The sequence below is a fragment of the Oncorhynchus clarkii genome, chromosome 3 (assembly GCF_045791955.1).
Source record: "Oncorhynchus clarkii lewisi isolate Uvic-CL-2024 chromosome 3, UVic_Ocla_1.0, whole genome shotgun sequence".
NCBI classification, from domain to species: Eukaryota; Metazoa; Chordata; class Actinopteri; order Salmoniformes; family Salmonidae; genus Oncorhynchus; species Oncorhynchus clarkii.
Window position 1 is genome coordinate 58888662 of NC_092149.1, and position 15995 is coordinate 58904656.

General features: G+C 46.0%; 1 protein-coding gene across 1 annotated transcript in view; it reads right to left on the bottom strand.

Annotated features, from left to right (window-relative positions):
• Positions 1-15995, bottom strand: part of LOC139399819 (rab3 GTPase-activating protein catalytic subunit-like) — a 53453-nt gene that overhangs the window by 17328 nt on the left and 20130 nt on the right. Inside the window, exons 16-22 of the mRNA XM_071144996.1 lie at positions 15583-15637; positions 9639-10016; positions 4892-5029; positions 2628-2855; positions 729-825; positions 526-629; positions 182-297 (exon numbers count right to left, since the gene is read on the bottom strand). Coding sequence (XP_071001097.1) covers positions 182-297; positions 526-629; positions 729-825; positions 2628-2855; positions 4892-5029; positions 9639-10016; positions 15583-15637 — 1116 coding nt within the window. The remainder of the gene's footprint in view (positions 1-181; positions 298-525; positions 630-728; positions 826-2627; positions 2856-4891; positions 5030-9638; positions 10017-15582; positions 15638-15995) is intronic.

Below are 15995 nucleotides of genomic sequence, written 5' to 3' on the forward strand. Positions count from 1 at the left end.
GTATTTTTGTATCTCCGCAGATCTATCTGGCCCTACTGGTTAACATTAAATTACTTCGTTTAGCGCACAGTGCTTGCAATGCCAGGAATGTATGCATGCCTAATACGCTTTGGATAAAAGTGTCTGCTGAATGGAATATATTCCTATTATTTCAGGGCGTGCTGCTTTTGTCCTACTGTACCTCTCCAGATCCTCTGCGTTGTCGCCCTGCTCTGCCTTCCCGATGCCAAACTTGGCCTTCAGAGAGCGGGAGCGGGCAATGACCGTCTCCACCGCTATCAGCTGGGTAATCACGTCCTGTTGGAGGAGACAGACACATAGACACAGTACTAGGGTGGATGAATTGGGGGTAGAAAAAAAGTATACTGTGGCTACCTTGCAGTCCAACCAATGGGTTAGAGGTAGAGGTTAGGGATTAGAGACTGTTGGGTAGAGATCGTCAAATCTTGCCAGGTCTCCCTTGAAAAACAGGATTTATCCTGGTAAGATAAAGGCTAGATGAAAAAAAAAGTTGTTTCCAGTCACCTCTAGTTTCTTGTAGTCTGGGCTGGGGTGGCGCAGCAGCTTGCTGGCATGAGAGGTGGCCTGCTGGATGGCCTTTCTAACAGATAGGATGTCCTCTACTGACTCTGTATGGGAGAGAAGAGAGGAAGTTGGTGAGATATGAGAGAGGGATAGATAAAGAGACAGAGACAGAGACCGAGCAACAGGACCCTGCGGTCACTAACCCTCCTCCTTCTCCTTGAGGATGGCAGCATGGAGGATGCAGGGCAGGAGATGGCGGGTCAGGTCTGCTGGCTTCTGTACCGCCAAGTAGTGCAGCACCTGGGGGAGGGGAAGAATATCAAAAGCAAATTCTCTCTCTCCATCTCTCTCTCTTACAGCAATTATGATTCCAGAGGTTGTCAGGGACCCGGCAAGGTACTTGACATTTCCAAAGGCATTGTTCTTTTACAAAACTGGTTCATCGGCTTCTTTTGACTTATGGAGGCTGTCTGCCGCATAAACGCAATTGTGTTGGCGAGAGGCAGCGCTGCATTTTAATGACCCTCCTCTTTATACAACACAGGGTCATTCGTTATGTTGAGTGAGTCAGTGATGAGATTCCAGAAGCTCAATCTGATTTGGTATCCCTTAATAACACACAACCCTTCAGGCTCTCGTGCACAGGGAGAGCACAGGGATAGAAGGAAAGGCACAGTACAGTGCTCTTAAGTTGTCGCAGAGTGACCTTGTGGCGATGGTCTCGACTGCAATCAGAGGACTGTGGATTATAGAAGCACACCTGTCATTACCTACTTAAGAGGACAACTTACTGGAGCAGGAATAAAAAAAAAAAAATATATATATATATATAAAAAAAATCAGCAGTAAATTAATTCCAAACTAAATTGTGCACCTGGAATTTCCCCAAAAGAGCCGGCTGGCTGGCGGCAGCCATTCGGATGAAGGACGCAGTGCTATAGGCTAGATGACCGACCTTCAAGGCCCGGCAAGGTTCCCCTGAACTCAGTTTAAACTCTCAGGGAGGGGACCCATGGCAGGGAGGGGATGGACACCTTGTGTGTGTGTGTGTGTGTGTGTGTGTGTGTGTGTGTCATAGCAGGGTGTTCTTGTGTTCTGACCTACTTCCTATTTCCAGCAGCGCTGCATGGTGATTGGCTGAAACAGGGACAAACAGAGAGAGGGAGAGTGTGTAGTGAACCTGGCAGTGTTTCGTTCTCTGGGCTGGCAGCAATGAGCTGCAGAACAGGTAGAGGTGTCATTCACTGAGTCTCAGTCTAGCAGTTCAAAGGGGGGGGGGGGGGGACTTTTGAACTGCTTGTGATATTAAATCAGTCAGTGAATCACAATGCAAAATGGCTCTGGGTAAAAGTTGTTCTTAGGCACAACCTATCCTCCCCAAATCCTAACTTGAGGGGAAAACCCCAAACTGAGATTCTCCCCCCTTTTAGTAATTCCTGGTCTGGTAACCAAAGACTCTGGAACTAACACGGTATGATGTGATTTATCAGTTGTAAAAAGGTTTAATAAGGGCTCTGATGGGACCAGAGTTTTTCTAAAAATCAGGTCACATGGTTTTAAAAACTCCTGGAAAAACTCCTGGCCTTTGGGAGGATGAAAACCATGTCAAACTGCAGCAACCTTTATATTTTAAAGCTAGACTAAAAGGGGGGTTTTCATCAACAGATACACAGAGACACCAACATTATTGGACGATAGAACTCACGGGGCTGAGGTCTGCTTTACGCAGGTCTGCATCGTGTAGGCCTGCACTACGCAACTATAGGCTTAATACAAAAAAAAGACCTCACAGTCTATGTCAGATATTGAGTTTATTGATTCATTCCAGTTAATAAATTTGGATTGAAAAAGTCTAGGTTGCCTAGTCATCCAAAGTTTGAATATAAACTAAATTGGGTTCCATTCACATATTTTCAAAACCAAAAAAATGAGCTAGCTATAAAAACACAATGTTACCTCTTCGTTTACCCTGGCCAGAGGGATAGGGTGAAGTAGATTGTATGCAGCTGTTGTTAGGATTCTACAGTTGACCAGACTAAAAGAAAAATGTAAAAAATGATGGCGGCCCTGCAATGCACAATACAATTCTTAAAGCGCAGTACCTTCTCAGCCTCCTTGGTGTCGTCAAACAGGCGTCTCTGTCTGCGAGCGGGGGTAGTCTTGGCTGTGGCCCACGCCTCCATCCACATGTTTCCCGGGATCTTCATCCTGGCACTCAAGTCACCCCTGACCACTGTGTCCCCGTTCTCGTCCACCACCTCCTCCTCAACGTAGTCCCTGGGTGAGTACCACCTCACAAAGTCCTCCAGGGTACAGCCAGGGTTCGCTGCCTAATATGGACACGGACAGACACAGGTTTGTCACGGTCACAGCAAAGTCATGTTCTCAAACCCCACAGATGTTCAAGGTTTTCAACTATATTCTAATCTTCCAAAGCGTATATACACAGTCAAGAGAAGTCAAAAGTCTTCTAAAAAAAAACTGCCGATAGTAGCAGAAAACACACATACATCTGGCTGATGTCATCACCACCTCTAGTGCTTCAGCTCCCCTCCAGAGCAGTGCTCGCTGTCTGTGAGCTCATGACTCAAAGACAGGTGATGATTCAGGTGTAGCAGACAGCATCAGTCTGTTAATGGCCCTCAGAGGGACTGAGTCTGAATCAGAGTACCTGCTGCTGTGAAATAAATCAATGTCTCACTGTTTCCCTGCTTCCTCTGGAAACCAACCGACTGACCAATTGAACAAGAAGAACTTTTGTGTGACCTTTCGCTGATGTGCGTTAGTGAGATTCAACACAGTAATTTCTCTCCTTCATTCACACTCCATAATTAATTAGAAGCCTGCCTTACTTCATTTCCTTTATTTTTTTTCCCGTGGTAAGTTTCGTAGCGAGGAGACAGCTCCATTTCAGTGCAGCGGCAGTAGATGGATTGATGAGAAAGAGGATAAAGCGTGAATAACTGAGACAGGAGCTCCTCCGTAGCCTGGGGGTCCAGGCCAGGACAGGAGGCTTCTCTACTGCAGTCCCCCTAAAGAAGGTGTGTGTGTGTGTGAAATGTGTATTTGCGCGTGTGTGAAATTTGTGTGTGCGCGCATACTGGAATTCGTGCGTGTGACATATTCAGTTGAGGCGGGGGCTGGTTACGTAGTGCTTGGCTGTCATATTCCTAAGTCCCCACCATTCATCAGTGGTCCATCCTTGGCATTGCGCCCGCAAGGACCGGGATAATTAAAGCTAAAATGCCAGATTATGCTTGGCTAAGCACAATTACATACAGAGCAGGTCGGCCCTGGCCATGAAACATTTTGAGGCCATTCTAACTCAACTAAGGGCCCCATTTCCCGCTCTGGTTGAATACACAACATTCTTCTTCCTCTAGTTTATAACCCATCTCCCTCCTCCTCACGTCAGCTGTTGTCGGAGCTCAGAAAGAACAGAAGAAGAAAAGGTCGAGAACATACAACTAACTCCAAAGTAGAGCATTTAGTGGGCCAGCTAAAAACAGACCGGGGTAATGCAACAGAAAGTTGCAACTGTGCCCCCTGAAAGAACACTATTTGTCAACGTTTGTTACTGTTGGCAACAAAGGGGTTGAGCCTGAAGTCCCATCAGAGAAGTTTAAAGTTAATGACCTGAAGTTCTGAACCTCTTGAATCCAACAGCTTGGAGTTGGCAGGTGTGGCTGCATTCTACTCAGCAGAAAAATGGGGTACGTTTCACTGTATTCATTGCACAATAAGGTGACCATAGAGATTAATGAAGCTTTCTTTAGCCTGAGTCCATTCTTTTTTTAAAGAGACAACTATTAAAAAAAGAGAGGCTTTGTAGATTTGTCTGCATGACGAAGGAAATCTACATGAATCATTAAAAGCATGTGTGTTCAACCTTCTATCAACTAATACTTTTACAGGCTTAACATCAACGACCTAATATTCAATAATTCAAAACGATGGAGGCTTATCTTCTAAATGGAAATTATTTGAAGCACTAAAACAGAAATCTATACAGAAAATCAGCTCTCAAAGACCTCTTCACATGTCCAAATCCACACCCCTCACGCTTTCTAATAAGAAAGAAGCCTTTCATTGATATTAATAACACAATTAGCATGCCCTCCACTATGCCACCGTGTGAGACGAGGGAGGCAGAGAGACTGTGAGAATCAAATCAAACGCCCCCCTGTCTGACACATTGACTGACTGAGAGGACGGAGAACACTAATAGGCTCCTGTGCCACTCACCCAGTCTGGGTGGCAGTGAGAGTGAGTGTGCCTCTCTCTGTGTTTGTGTGTGTGCCAGCATTCATTTCAGGGTGTGTGTGTGTGTAAAATATATATGTCAGGGTGGGGTGTGTGTCCTCACCTTAAAAGACTCCATGTCTGAGAGCAGACAGGCACTCTGCATGCGGGCGCGGAGGTGGGCACCCTCGGCTGACGTGCCCAGTTTGGCCAATACCTCCGACTGCTCCTCTAGAAGGTCTTCTGTCATGGGCGCTGGCTCCTGGGGAGTGAGGAGGAGGACACTCAGGGTTTCTGTGTTTTAGGGGTTTTGGTGTGTGCATGAAGAAGTGCGTGTGTGAGGGTTGGTTTCCGACACACAAGGAAGCCAGAAACTGACCCCTAAAGCTGATCCATAAGGTCTGTATGTTACAGTACTTATTAGTGTGTGAGAGACATGCTGCAGTGACAAGGATTGGCCCGGTCATTCACTCTGATCACTACAGAGGAGTAGTGAACAATGGAACACTTGGGGCACCTACAACCCCATGCCAAAACACCCACAACGCCCTGCCAATCTCCCATCAGCTCCAGCTAATGAACACTGGTTCTGTCTTGTAGAGCAATGTCCACAGTCCACAGTCCTGTCTAGTGTCCAAGTTGCTGAAGGGCAACTGAACACTGCATAATGTTCGCTAAGGTCGGACTCGGTTCCACCACTGGCAAAGTCAGTTATGATCACCGGCCAATCAGGTGCATAACGAAAATGGTTATGCACCTATTTTAATGAACAAGAAAGACTGATGACATGTAGAGGTAGGTGGTGGCTGGCCAAACTCCGCTTGCTTGATCAGTAACCTTGCTTGAGACACTGGAACTTGAGTTAGCCAGGGCTTTAGCTCAGAGGACTAACATTGTCTTGAGTCACATAGATTACCCAGTAGGTTTGTTATGTACAAAATAATCACTATTGTTCAGATAAAGCTGCTAAAGAAAAGTCCCTAATTTCATAGAATCCTGATTCTGCTCCCTGGCTTGTAATAACTCCCTAATAGCCATTACTTACACATTCTATAACCTGCTTTAATTGGCCATTCCTGCCTTTTTCATTGCTGCCATTATGCAACTGTTTTCCAGCACAAAGCAGGCTTATATAACAATGGGCTCCATACAACACCCAAAGGATTTCTGAGCGGAAGTAGCCCAATGTAAGGCTGCTGTACCTACCTTTTTAAACAACGACCGCATACCTCTAAATGCAAAAGGCCACACCATGCAATCATGAATGGAAAACGGGGGGGGGGGGGGGGGGGGGGCAGAATCCAACTGTGCCTTTCTTTCTTTACCATCACAGCTTCTAATGCATTCTACCCAGTGGGCTCAGACTGACTAATGCACAGTCGGGTCTGGGAGAAAGAAAAGACTAAAAGCCTGTCCCCTCCTGAGCAAGTTTCTAATGAAATAAAGAAAGACCTGAGTCAGAGGGGACCATTAGCTGCTGCTCGAGAGACCCGCATCCTAAATTGCACCCCATTCCCATATATAGTGCTCTACTTTTGAGCAGAGCCCTACGGGCCTTGCCCCTTGTCAAAAGTAGTGCACCATATACAGTATAGTATGCTATTTAGGACGCAGCCAGAGTGTGGAGAATACAAACAGGGCAGACAGGAGCGGCGATCAAAAAACACTTTACCCAGACTAATTAAAACTAGGGAAGGAAGGTGAGAATGCCGAGCAGAGCATGAGTAGTAGTGGAGCAGAGGCATCCACCTCATTACAAATAGTGGCAATGCCATGAATCTAAAACACCCATCTCTGCCTACCCCTGCCCCCCCCCCCCCCCCCCCCCTTCTACCCTGCCCCTGCTGTTTAAAGGTTCGACAGAGAGGGAGAAAGAGAAAAAAGAGGGAGTGCGGGAGAGAAAGAGAGAGAAAGAGAGCGAGAGATAGCGAGAGAGAGATTGACAGGGGTGTCAGAGAGGAAATGGTTGAAAGGTAATAGAAAGAAGAAAAAAAAACAGACAGGCGAGTAGAGATGGAGACAACAGATCCAGACAGAGACAGAGCAGCACAGAAGAGCAAACAGACGTACAGATAATCGATGGATGTAGGAAGAGAAAGAGAAAGAGAGAACATGTCATTGAGAGGACAGACAGCGAGAGAAAGAGAAAAGAGAGAGGAAATGGAAAAGGACCGAGGGGTAGTGGGAGTGATATATGAGAGACAGAGACACAAAAGTTTGGAGAATGGTGTGTGGATAAAGAGGGAGAGAGATGGAAAAAGGCAGACAGAGAAAAGACAAGTGCAAAAATCCCCGCATGATACACCCAGACAGCCGGAGACTGAGGCCGTGTCTAAGACTTGACAGTTAACGAATGCAGTTCTTGTATTCTTTAAGGACACATTATGCGTCTACAGCTACATTTAAATGTATCCACCATGTCCACAGTCAGTGTTGCCAATTTGGCGACTTTGTCGATATATTTAGCAAGTTTTCAGGCTCCCTCCGTTGACTTTATTGGTAAAAGTGGATAGTGTCAAATTCAGCTACTTTTCAGGCTGCTTTCGGGGAGTTTCGACAGCGAGGATTTCTCTGATTTTAATAGCATTTTGCGACTTTCCCCAATCAATTCTTCCGCAAACAAGAGTGGAAGAAGCTGTCTGTGCAACAGAAGTCACTGCAACAGTTCAGAGACAGGCAGAGAAGCAATTAGTAATTAGTCCACATTTTGTCAGGATTTTCCTCACTATATTCAAATGCCAGTATGTAGTCTGCAAACAGTGGAATAGGCTAAATATTATAACACAACAACTTCATGGTAGTAGCTAACTACTGTAGCGAACAAGCCAGGTAACCTCTGTGGCTAGCCAGCAAGCAAAGCTAAAGGGATTGCAAACGGGTTAGAATAACTCTAGAAATAGTTGTTAGCTGGCTAGAATTCATAAGGCCAGCAAACACGTTCCTCACACGCTAGGAATGCATTTCCGCAAATGTTATAATGAAAAAGGTGCCGCTCTTTCCCAAAACCCAAGTGTTCTGGACTCTGTATACACCAGGGATCATCATTGAGATTCAGCTGGGGGACAATTCTTTCTTGAGCGGATGGTCGGGGGGCCAGAACATGAATACAAATAATTGCAAATTGACCGCAAGCAGCCCAAACAGATATGTTTAACTAAAACATAATCATTTCAAACCTTGCTTACATTTGTATACGATCACGTCTTGTCTCGATTATGCGTGGGAATACTTGGGAACAGATTTCATCAATTAAAATCCCTTGGAGCTGATTTCCTGGGGACTTTTACACACCCAATTATTATTACAAACCTCCTGAAGGAAAATGGCTCGATAAGGTGGTCAGCCAGATCTGAACACAATCAGACCACAATGAGACTTCAGCGCGACCTGATCTTCGTATTCTGATAGCAAAGTCCAATGTAAGTGTCAATTGTAGACACGGCCTGAGACTGTGTGTGTGTGTGTTAGCAGACACAAGCTGTGTGAAAACATTGGGCCCATCTAGAAGTGCTGACACTAGTTTATTTTACACTCACACACTCCATCCATCTCTCCTCCACGCAGCACACAGTCAAATCCGCTCTCTTAACACGGAAAGGCGTCCGTCCTCGCCCACCAGCTGCAGCATGTGCTGTGTGTGTGTGTGTCCGTGTACTGGGTCTGTGTGTCTTCTTTGTGTGCGTGTACCGTGTATATGTCCGTGTGTGTGTCATCTGTGTGTGCGTGTTATACATTTGTGGATAGATAGCAGCTTCAGACAGCCCGGGCCACCATCTCCCTTCCTGCGTCTCACCTCCTAGTGTTAATCATTGAACAGTGTCAGCCTCAGCCCTGTGCATTAATTAACTCTACTATTCATCCCAGTCTATAATTGATGAGGGGTAAAGGAGCTACACATCTCTCCAGGCTAGCTCTGGGCTCACACACATAGCAGGGAATGTAGAGGGAGGGAGGTAGCACTATCAGAGAGACTCATAGCATAGAGCACATGTGCCAAACTCGTTCCACGGAGGGCCAACGGTCTGCGGGTCTTCGCTCGTCCCTTGTACTTTATTGATGAATTAAGGTCACTAATTAATAAGGAGTGTCTCTTACCTGGTTGACTAGGGCTTAATTGAAAGGAAAAAACATAAACCAGCAGACACTAGGCCCCCCATGGAATGAGTTTCACACGCCTGGCATAGAGGCTGATTACCAAATGGAAGAGGATATAGCCAATTATAACAATATGTTTTGTACCTGCCCCCAAATACATTCTACAATAAGAGGCTGAGCACAACCTTTGCTGAGTTGAGTCTGTCAGGCTAAGTTCCACATCATGCTGCTCTTGGCTTTTACCATACTTATTCAGATGAACCCACAGACATTTAAAGCTAATTATTGGATTTATGTTACAACAATTTCTTAAAAATCTGTGATAATGAATTAGGCACTGTGTGCAGTGTCTATTGGTCAGGGCAACTGTGTTATAGTGATTTATGGTATCATAGTAACAATGAGTCACAGTATCACTACAACGTAGTAATGAATAGTTAAATGAGTTACAGTATCACTACAACGTAGTAATGAATAGTTCAATGAGTTACAGTATCACTACAATGTAGTAATGAATAGTTCAATGAGTCATAGTATCACTACAATGTAGTAATGAATAGTTCAATGAGTTAGTGGTGCATATTGTACAGTACATCTGCCATGGCTGTCTATCTGTCTGACCTGTGGCATTGTTAATGACATGGTCAGTATGTGAACATAATGGTCCTAAGAATCATTTTACAATGATATGCACTGTATACCAAACATTAAACAATTAAAGGGTGCTTGAAGCCACCATGAAGATTGAGATGGCTGTGTGTGCTTGTGTGTCTGACCTGAGTAACAGGGATGTACAGGGGTTCCTGGGAGTTGAGCAGGGTCAACTTCCCGTGGGGGTGGAGCCGACCGTCTGGCTTGGCCACTTTGGCCCCGCCCTTCTCTCCGTTTGTGGACCCAGCCTCCTTCATCTCCTCCGTGTCGCTCAGGCACTCAAAGAACTCGTCCTCGCCCTCGCTGTCACTCCACGAGTCCCACGACTTCCCAGGAGACACCTCTCTGCCCATCTCTGCACTCTCCGGCCCCAGGCGCCCATTCTCAGTCCCGGTCGTCCCTGAAACCTTCCTCTCCCTCCCTCTCTCCCTCTCCTTCCCTCCCTCAGCCGTCTTCCTTCCATCATCCCTCGCCCTCTTCCTCTCAATGCAGCAGTTGAGCATCTGGGGGGCAGAGACGGACAAAGAGTGATGAGTACAGGGAGTCAGGGAAACAGCAGCAGATGGCAAGCTTTTGGGCGGTGTGTGTGTGTGTAATTCTATCCGGTATAACCCCATCCCTTTGCCCCTTATCGAGCCATTTCTCATCATCATGTCCCTGTGTGCCCACACTAAAGTCTTCTCTTCCTCCTACACTGAGCTCCAAACGTCTACCTAGTGCAGGCTGCAGCACTTTATTACTATGAATAGAGTCACTTCCTGCTCTAATTCTGATGCATGCCCAGCCTAGGTGTGTGTGTGTGTGTGTGTGAGAAATAGAGAACAGAGAGAGAGAAAGGAGAGAAGAGAGGTAGGTAGGTAGGTAGGTAGAGAGCGATACAGAGACAGACTCAGCTTATGAGTCAGGAGCTCTCTGCCCAGTGCAGCCTGGGCACCTCTTCCTCTTATTAAAGTGATTGCAGATAAAGTGGCTCACTCCGCCTTTCCAGAAAGATATTACCTCTCCTTCCTTCCCTCTCATCCTCGCTCACACTCTCTCCGGACATCTTTATTACCACCTCTCCCTACTTCCTTTTATCTCTTCCTCTCACTCTCCTCAATCCCTCCCTCCCCCAGGTGAGGCGTGGGCAGCTGAATAACAACACTGTTTATGGGTCTGGTTCTGTCTGGGGCCTCTGCAGACATCTGGCTGGGCCGTGGGGAGTAGGGCTGGCACAAAAGTTGACTAGATGACCACAATGCAGCAGCAGGACACATAGAAAAACAATTAATAGAACAGGCCTGGAACCACTGCCTGGTATTGAAACAATTTCCAAAGTAATGTAGAATGTTCATTCAAATGATGTTAACTGATTTTTTCTTTTTTGGGGGAGGTGGGGGGGGGCTGTTCTATTCATTCTATTTCAATGGCAGCACATGCAGTCAGGAGCAGAGGAGAGGAGAAAATGTGTCAAGAACAACCCCAACAATTATAATATACAATACCAGTCAAAAGTTTGGACACACCTACTCAATTCCAGGGCTTTTCTTTATTTTTACTGTTTTCTATATTGTAAAACAATAGCAAAGACATCACAACTATGAAATAACAAATATGGAATAATGTAGCAACCAAAAAATGTAGCTACAGCTACCCTTTGCCTTGATGACAACTTTGTACACTCTTGGCATTCTCTCAACCAGCTTCATGAGGTAGGTCACCTGGAATGCATTTCAATTAACAGTTGTGCCTTGTTAAAAGTTCAGTTTGTGGAATTGCTTTCCTAATTAATACGTTTGAGCCAATCAATCCATCATTCCTTTAAGACATTAAGAACATTTCGAGAACTTTGCCATTTTCTTCAAGAGCAGTTGCAAAAACCATCAAGGGCTATGATGAAACTGGCTCTCACGAGGACCACTACAGGAAAGGAAGACCCAGAGTTACCTCTGCTGCAGAGGATAAGAGAGAGTTAAAGTTAACTGCACCTCAGATTGCAGCCCAAATAAATGCTTCACAGAGTTCAAGTAACAGATACAGCTCAACGTCAACTGTTCAGAGGAGACTGTGTGAGTCAGGCCTTCATGGTCGAATTGCTGCAAAGAAACCACTACTAAATGACACCAACAAGAAGAAGAGACTTGCGTGGGCCAAGAAACACGAGCAATGGACATTAGACCAGTGGAAATCTGTCTTTTGGTCTGATGAGTCCAAATTGGAGATTTTTGGTTCCAACCGCCATGTCTTTGTGAGACGCAGAGTAGGTGAACAGATGATTTCTGCATGTGTGGTTCCCACCGTGAAGCATGGAGGAGGAGGTGTGATGGTTCTTTGCTGGTGACACTGTCAGTGATTTAATTATAATTCAAGGCACACTTAACTTCTTGAGTGTAGGGGGCAGGATTTACATTTTTTGGCAAAAAAAAAAAAACTTACCCATTTGAAACTGCCTATTTCTCAGGTCCAGAAACTAGAACTAGTATAACAGAACTGATATTGCAGGCGATGCCTTGCCTCCATTTAAAGGGATATCAACCAGATTCCTTTTCCTATGGCTTCCTCAAGGTGTCAACAGGCTTTAGACATAGTTTCAGGCTTTTATTTTGAAAATGAGCGAGAAAGATCACATTGCGTCAGTGGATAGCTGGGTGTTCGCAGAGTTTTGCTTGAGCAACAGAGTGGGGTAGCCATTGTCTCTCCCTCTCCTATTGAAGAAGCGACAGTCCCGGTTGATATATTATCGATTATATATTTTAAAAACAACCCGAGGATTGATTATAAAAAACGTTTGACATGTTTCTGTGGACATTACGGATACTATTTGGAATTTGTCTGCGATGTCGTGACTGCTCTTTCCTGTGGATTTCTGAACATAACGCGCCAAACAAATGGAGGTATTTTGGATATAAAAATAATCTTTATGGAACGAAAGGAACATTTAATGTGTAACTGGGAGTCTCGTGAGTGCAAACATCCAAAGATCAAAGGTAAGCGATTTAATCTATTGCTTTTCTGACTTTCGTGACCAATCTACTTGGCTGCTAGTGTTTGTAATATTTTGTCTACTGAGAGAGATGTTCTTACATAAACGCTTGTTATGCTTTCGCCGAAAAGCTGTATTGAAATCTGACACGCCAGGTGGATTAACAACAAGCTAAACTGTGTTTTGCTATATTGCACTTGTAATTTCATGAAAATTAAATATTTTTTGTAACTTAATTTGAATTTGATGCGCTGCAATTCAGCGGGTGTTGATGAAAATGATCCAGCTAAAGGGATGTGTGCGTCAAGAAGTTAACCGACATGGCTACCACAGCATTCTGCAGCAATACGCCATCCCATCTGGTTTGCGCTTAGTGGGACTATAATTCGTTTTTCAACAGGACAATGACTGAAAATAAACCTTAAGGCTGTTTAAGGAGAGTGATGGAGTGCTGCATCAGATGACCTGGCCTCCACAAATCACCCAACCTCAACCCAATTGAGATGGTTTGGGATGAGTTGGACCACAGACTGTTGGAAAAGCATTCCAGGTGAAGCTGGTTGAGAGAATGCCAGGCGTGTGCAAAGCTGTCATCAAGGCAAAGGGTGGCTGCTTTGAAGAATCTCAAATATAAAATATATTTTGATTTGTTGTAACACTTTTTTGGTTACTACATGATTCCATGTGTTATTTCACAGTTTTGATGTCTTCACTCTTATTCAACAATGTAGAAAATAGTTTTAAAAAATAAAGAAAAACTTGAATGAGTAGGCGCCAAAACTTTTGACTGGTACTCTAAGAATATTTTGAAGATAAATACACAACGCAGAGGATGAGAGTACTAAAAACTAAATAGAGTACTAATGGTCAATAGGGAATTGTCAAGGGAAATAGTTGGCTCTCAGTTCAACAGCTGTTTAGAATCTGTGGAATGTCAGTCCTGAACTCAGAGCTACGTATGCTACGTTTTCATTGGTCTGTACATTGAGTCTGAAGCAGGATCCTTGTTATTTAGCAATTGGCCAAGTTGTACTGTAAGGACTTCTGATTGGTCAACTCCAGGCTAGGGTGGGGGGGGTTACAAATGGCATCATGTTACTTTGTTCTACCTCCCAGCATAACAGCTATGATTTTTCCTTCTCAAATACATTTAATTTTTTATTTTCTCCCCGATTTGCTTTGGGGGTTGTGTTATTGAAGTACAACAACTGCAAACAATACTGTATATATTTATTTTCTTGCTATTCAAACGGTTATTACGGTGACCGCGGTCATTTGGCAGGCCAATTACTGTCATCCAAAATTCCATGACCGTCACAGCCCTAGGGGGGAGACACCCCTACCTGTCGACTCGCTCCCGCTCCCTCCTACCTGTCGGCTCGCTCTCTCTCCTACCTGTCGGCTCGCTCCCGCTCCCTCCTACCTGTCGGCTCGCTCCCGCTCCCTCCTACCTGTCGGCTCGCTCCCGCTCCCTCCTACCTGTCGGCTCGCTCCCGCTCCCTCCTACCTGTCGGCTCGCTCCCGCTCCCTCCTACCTGTCGGCTCGCTCTCTCTCCCTCCTACCTGTCGGCTCGCTCTCTCTCCTACCTGTCGGCTCGCTCTCTCTCCTACCTGTCGGCTCGCTCTCTCTCCTACCTGTCGGCTCGCTCTCTCTCCTACCTGTCGGCTCGCTCTCTCTCCTACCTGTCGGCTCGCTCTCTCTCCTACCTGTCGGCTCGCTCTCTCTCCTACCTGTCGGCTCGCTCTCTCTCCTACCTGTCGGCTCGCTCTCTCTCCTACCTGTCGGCTCGCTCTCTCTCCTACCTGTCGGCTCGCTCTCTCTCCTACCTGTCGGCTCGCTCTCTCTCCTACCTGTCGGCTCGCTCTCTCTCCTACCTGTCGGCTCGCTCTCGCTCCTACCTGTCGGCTCGCTCTCGCTCCTACCTGTCGGCTCGCTCTCGCCTACCTGTCGGCTCGCTCTCGCCTACCTGTCGGCTCGCTCTCGCCTACCTGTCGGCTCGCTCTCGCCTACCTGTCGGCTCGCTCTCGCCTACCTGTCGGCTCGCTCTCTCCTACCTGTCGACTCGCTCTCTCCTACCTGTCGACTCGCTCTCTCCTACCTGTCGACTCGCTCTCGCTCTCTCCTACCTGTCGACTCGCTCTCGCTCTCTGCTACTTGTCGACTGGCTAGCTGTCTCTCTCCTACCTGTCAACTGGCTAGCTGTCTCTCTCTCTTCTTCTCGCCTACCCGTCGGCTCGCTCTCTCTCCTACCTGTCGGCTCACTCTCTCCTGTCGGATCTCTCTCTCCTACCTGTCGGCTCGCTCTCTCTCCTACCTGTCGGCTCGCTCTCTCTCCTACCTGTCGGCTCGCTCTCTCTCCTACCTGTCGGCTCGCTCTCTCTCCTACCTGTCGGCTCGCTCTCTCTCCTACCTGTCGGCTCGCTCTCTCTCCTACCTGTCGGCTCGCTCTCTCTCCTACCTGTCGGCTCGCTCTCTCTCCTACCTGACGGCTCGCTCTCTCTCCTACCTGACGGCTCGCTCTCTCTCCTACCTGACGGCTCGCTCTCTCTCTTACCTGTCGGCTCGCTCTCGCTCTCTCTTATCTGTCCACTCACTCACACCCTCTCCATCATAAACTTAAGGCAGAGGAATTATTATCAATAGTTCTACCTTATTCATCCTATCCTCTCCAGGATAAATTTAGACTCAATTGAGTGAACACTCGGAGGAGAGATGTACCCCTTTTGTACTACCAGTAAAAATGTTTTTACATGCTATCGCTACCAATAACGACTAATATGCAAAACCAAAACACACAGAAAGATAGATATCCTAGTGTACAAGTTGCTGCTACCACCATCTTAATCCATCATTCCTAAACAATTCATTTCTGCAGATAGTTTGCTTTGTGCTGGATTAATGCTTTCATGTAGCTATTGTTTATGTGGTGTGTGGGGCTTACAGTGGTTTTTATCAAAGACATTACAGAGAGCTTTGTTGTTGTTTCAGGCCTTAAAGAGGGAAAACTCTGACAAAGAGTTTTTTTTTAATTAGGACTGAGTAAACAGTCTTAGTAATAATCATAGTGAGGTCTGTATGTTTACAGTTGATAGACTGGGCTCGTCACCTGGAGTTTCTGGTGCAGGAGACAGCAGCGAAGGTCTGGAGGACCACTGGCCAGTCTGAAATAAAAGACAGGGAAGGGGATAATTCAGTATACAGTCCCGGTGTATACCCTCAACATCATTATTGATGGAATTCCGGTTTGGGATCAATCCAATTTGATGAGGGTTCAATCCAATTTCTATTTCTATTCCCTCTGTAATCAAGTGCAGTGTTTCCCCTAGGATTTTTTTCAACAGCGGTGGGAAAGGTAGCGGGAGGGGTGGGGTGGGGGGTTCTTTGCTGCAGGGGTCCGGGCGCATGCCCCCAGGAGATTTTCTTGTAGAACGACTTTGAGAAGGTGACAAAAAACAACCACATTTGACACCAAAATGCATGAAAATTAAATGATGTTGACACCATATTAAATATAACTGA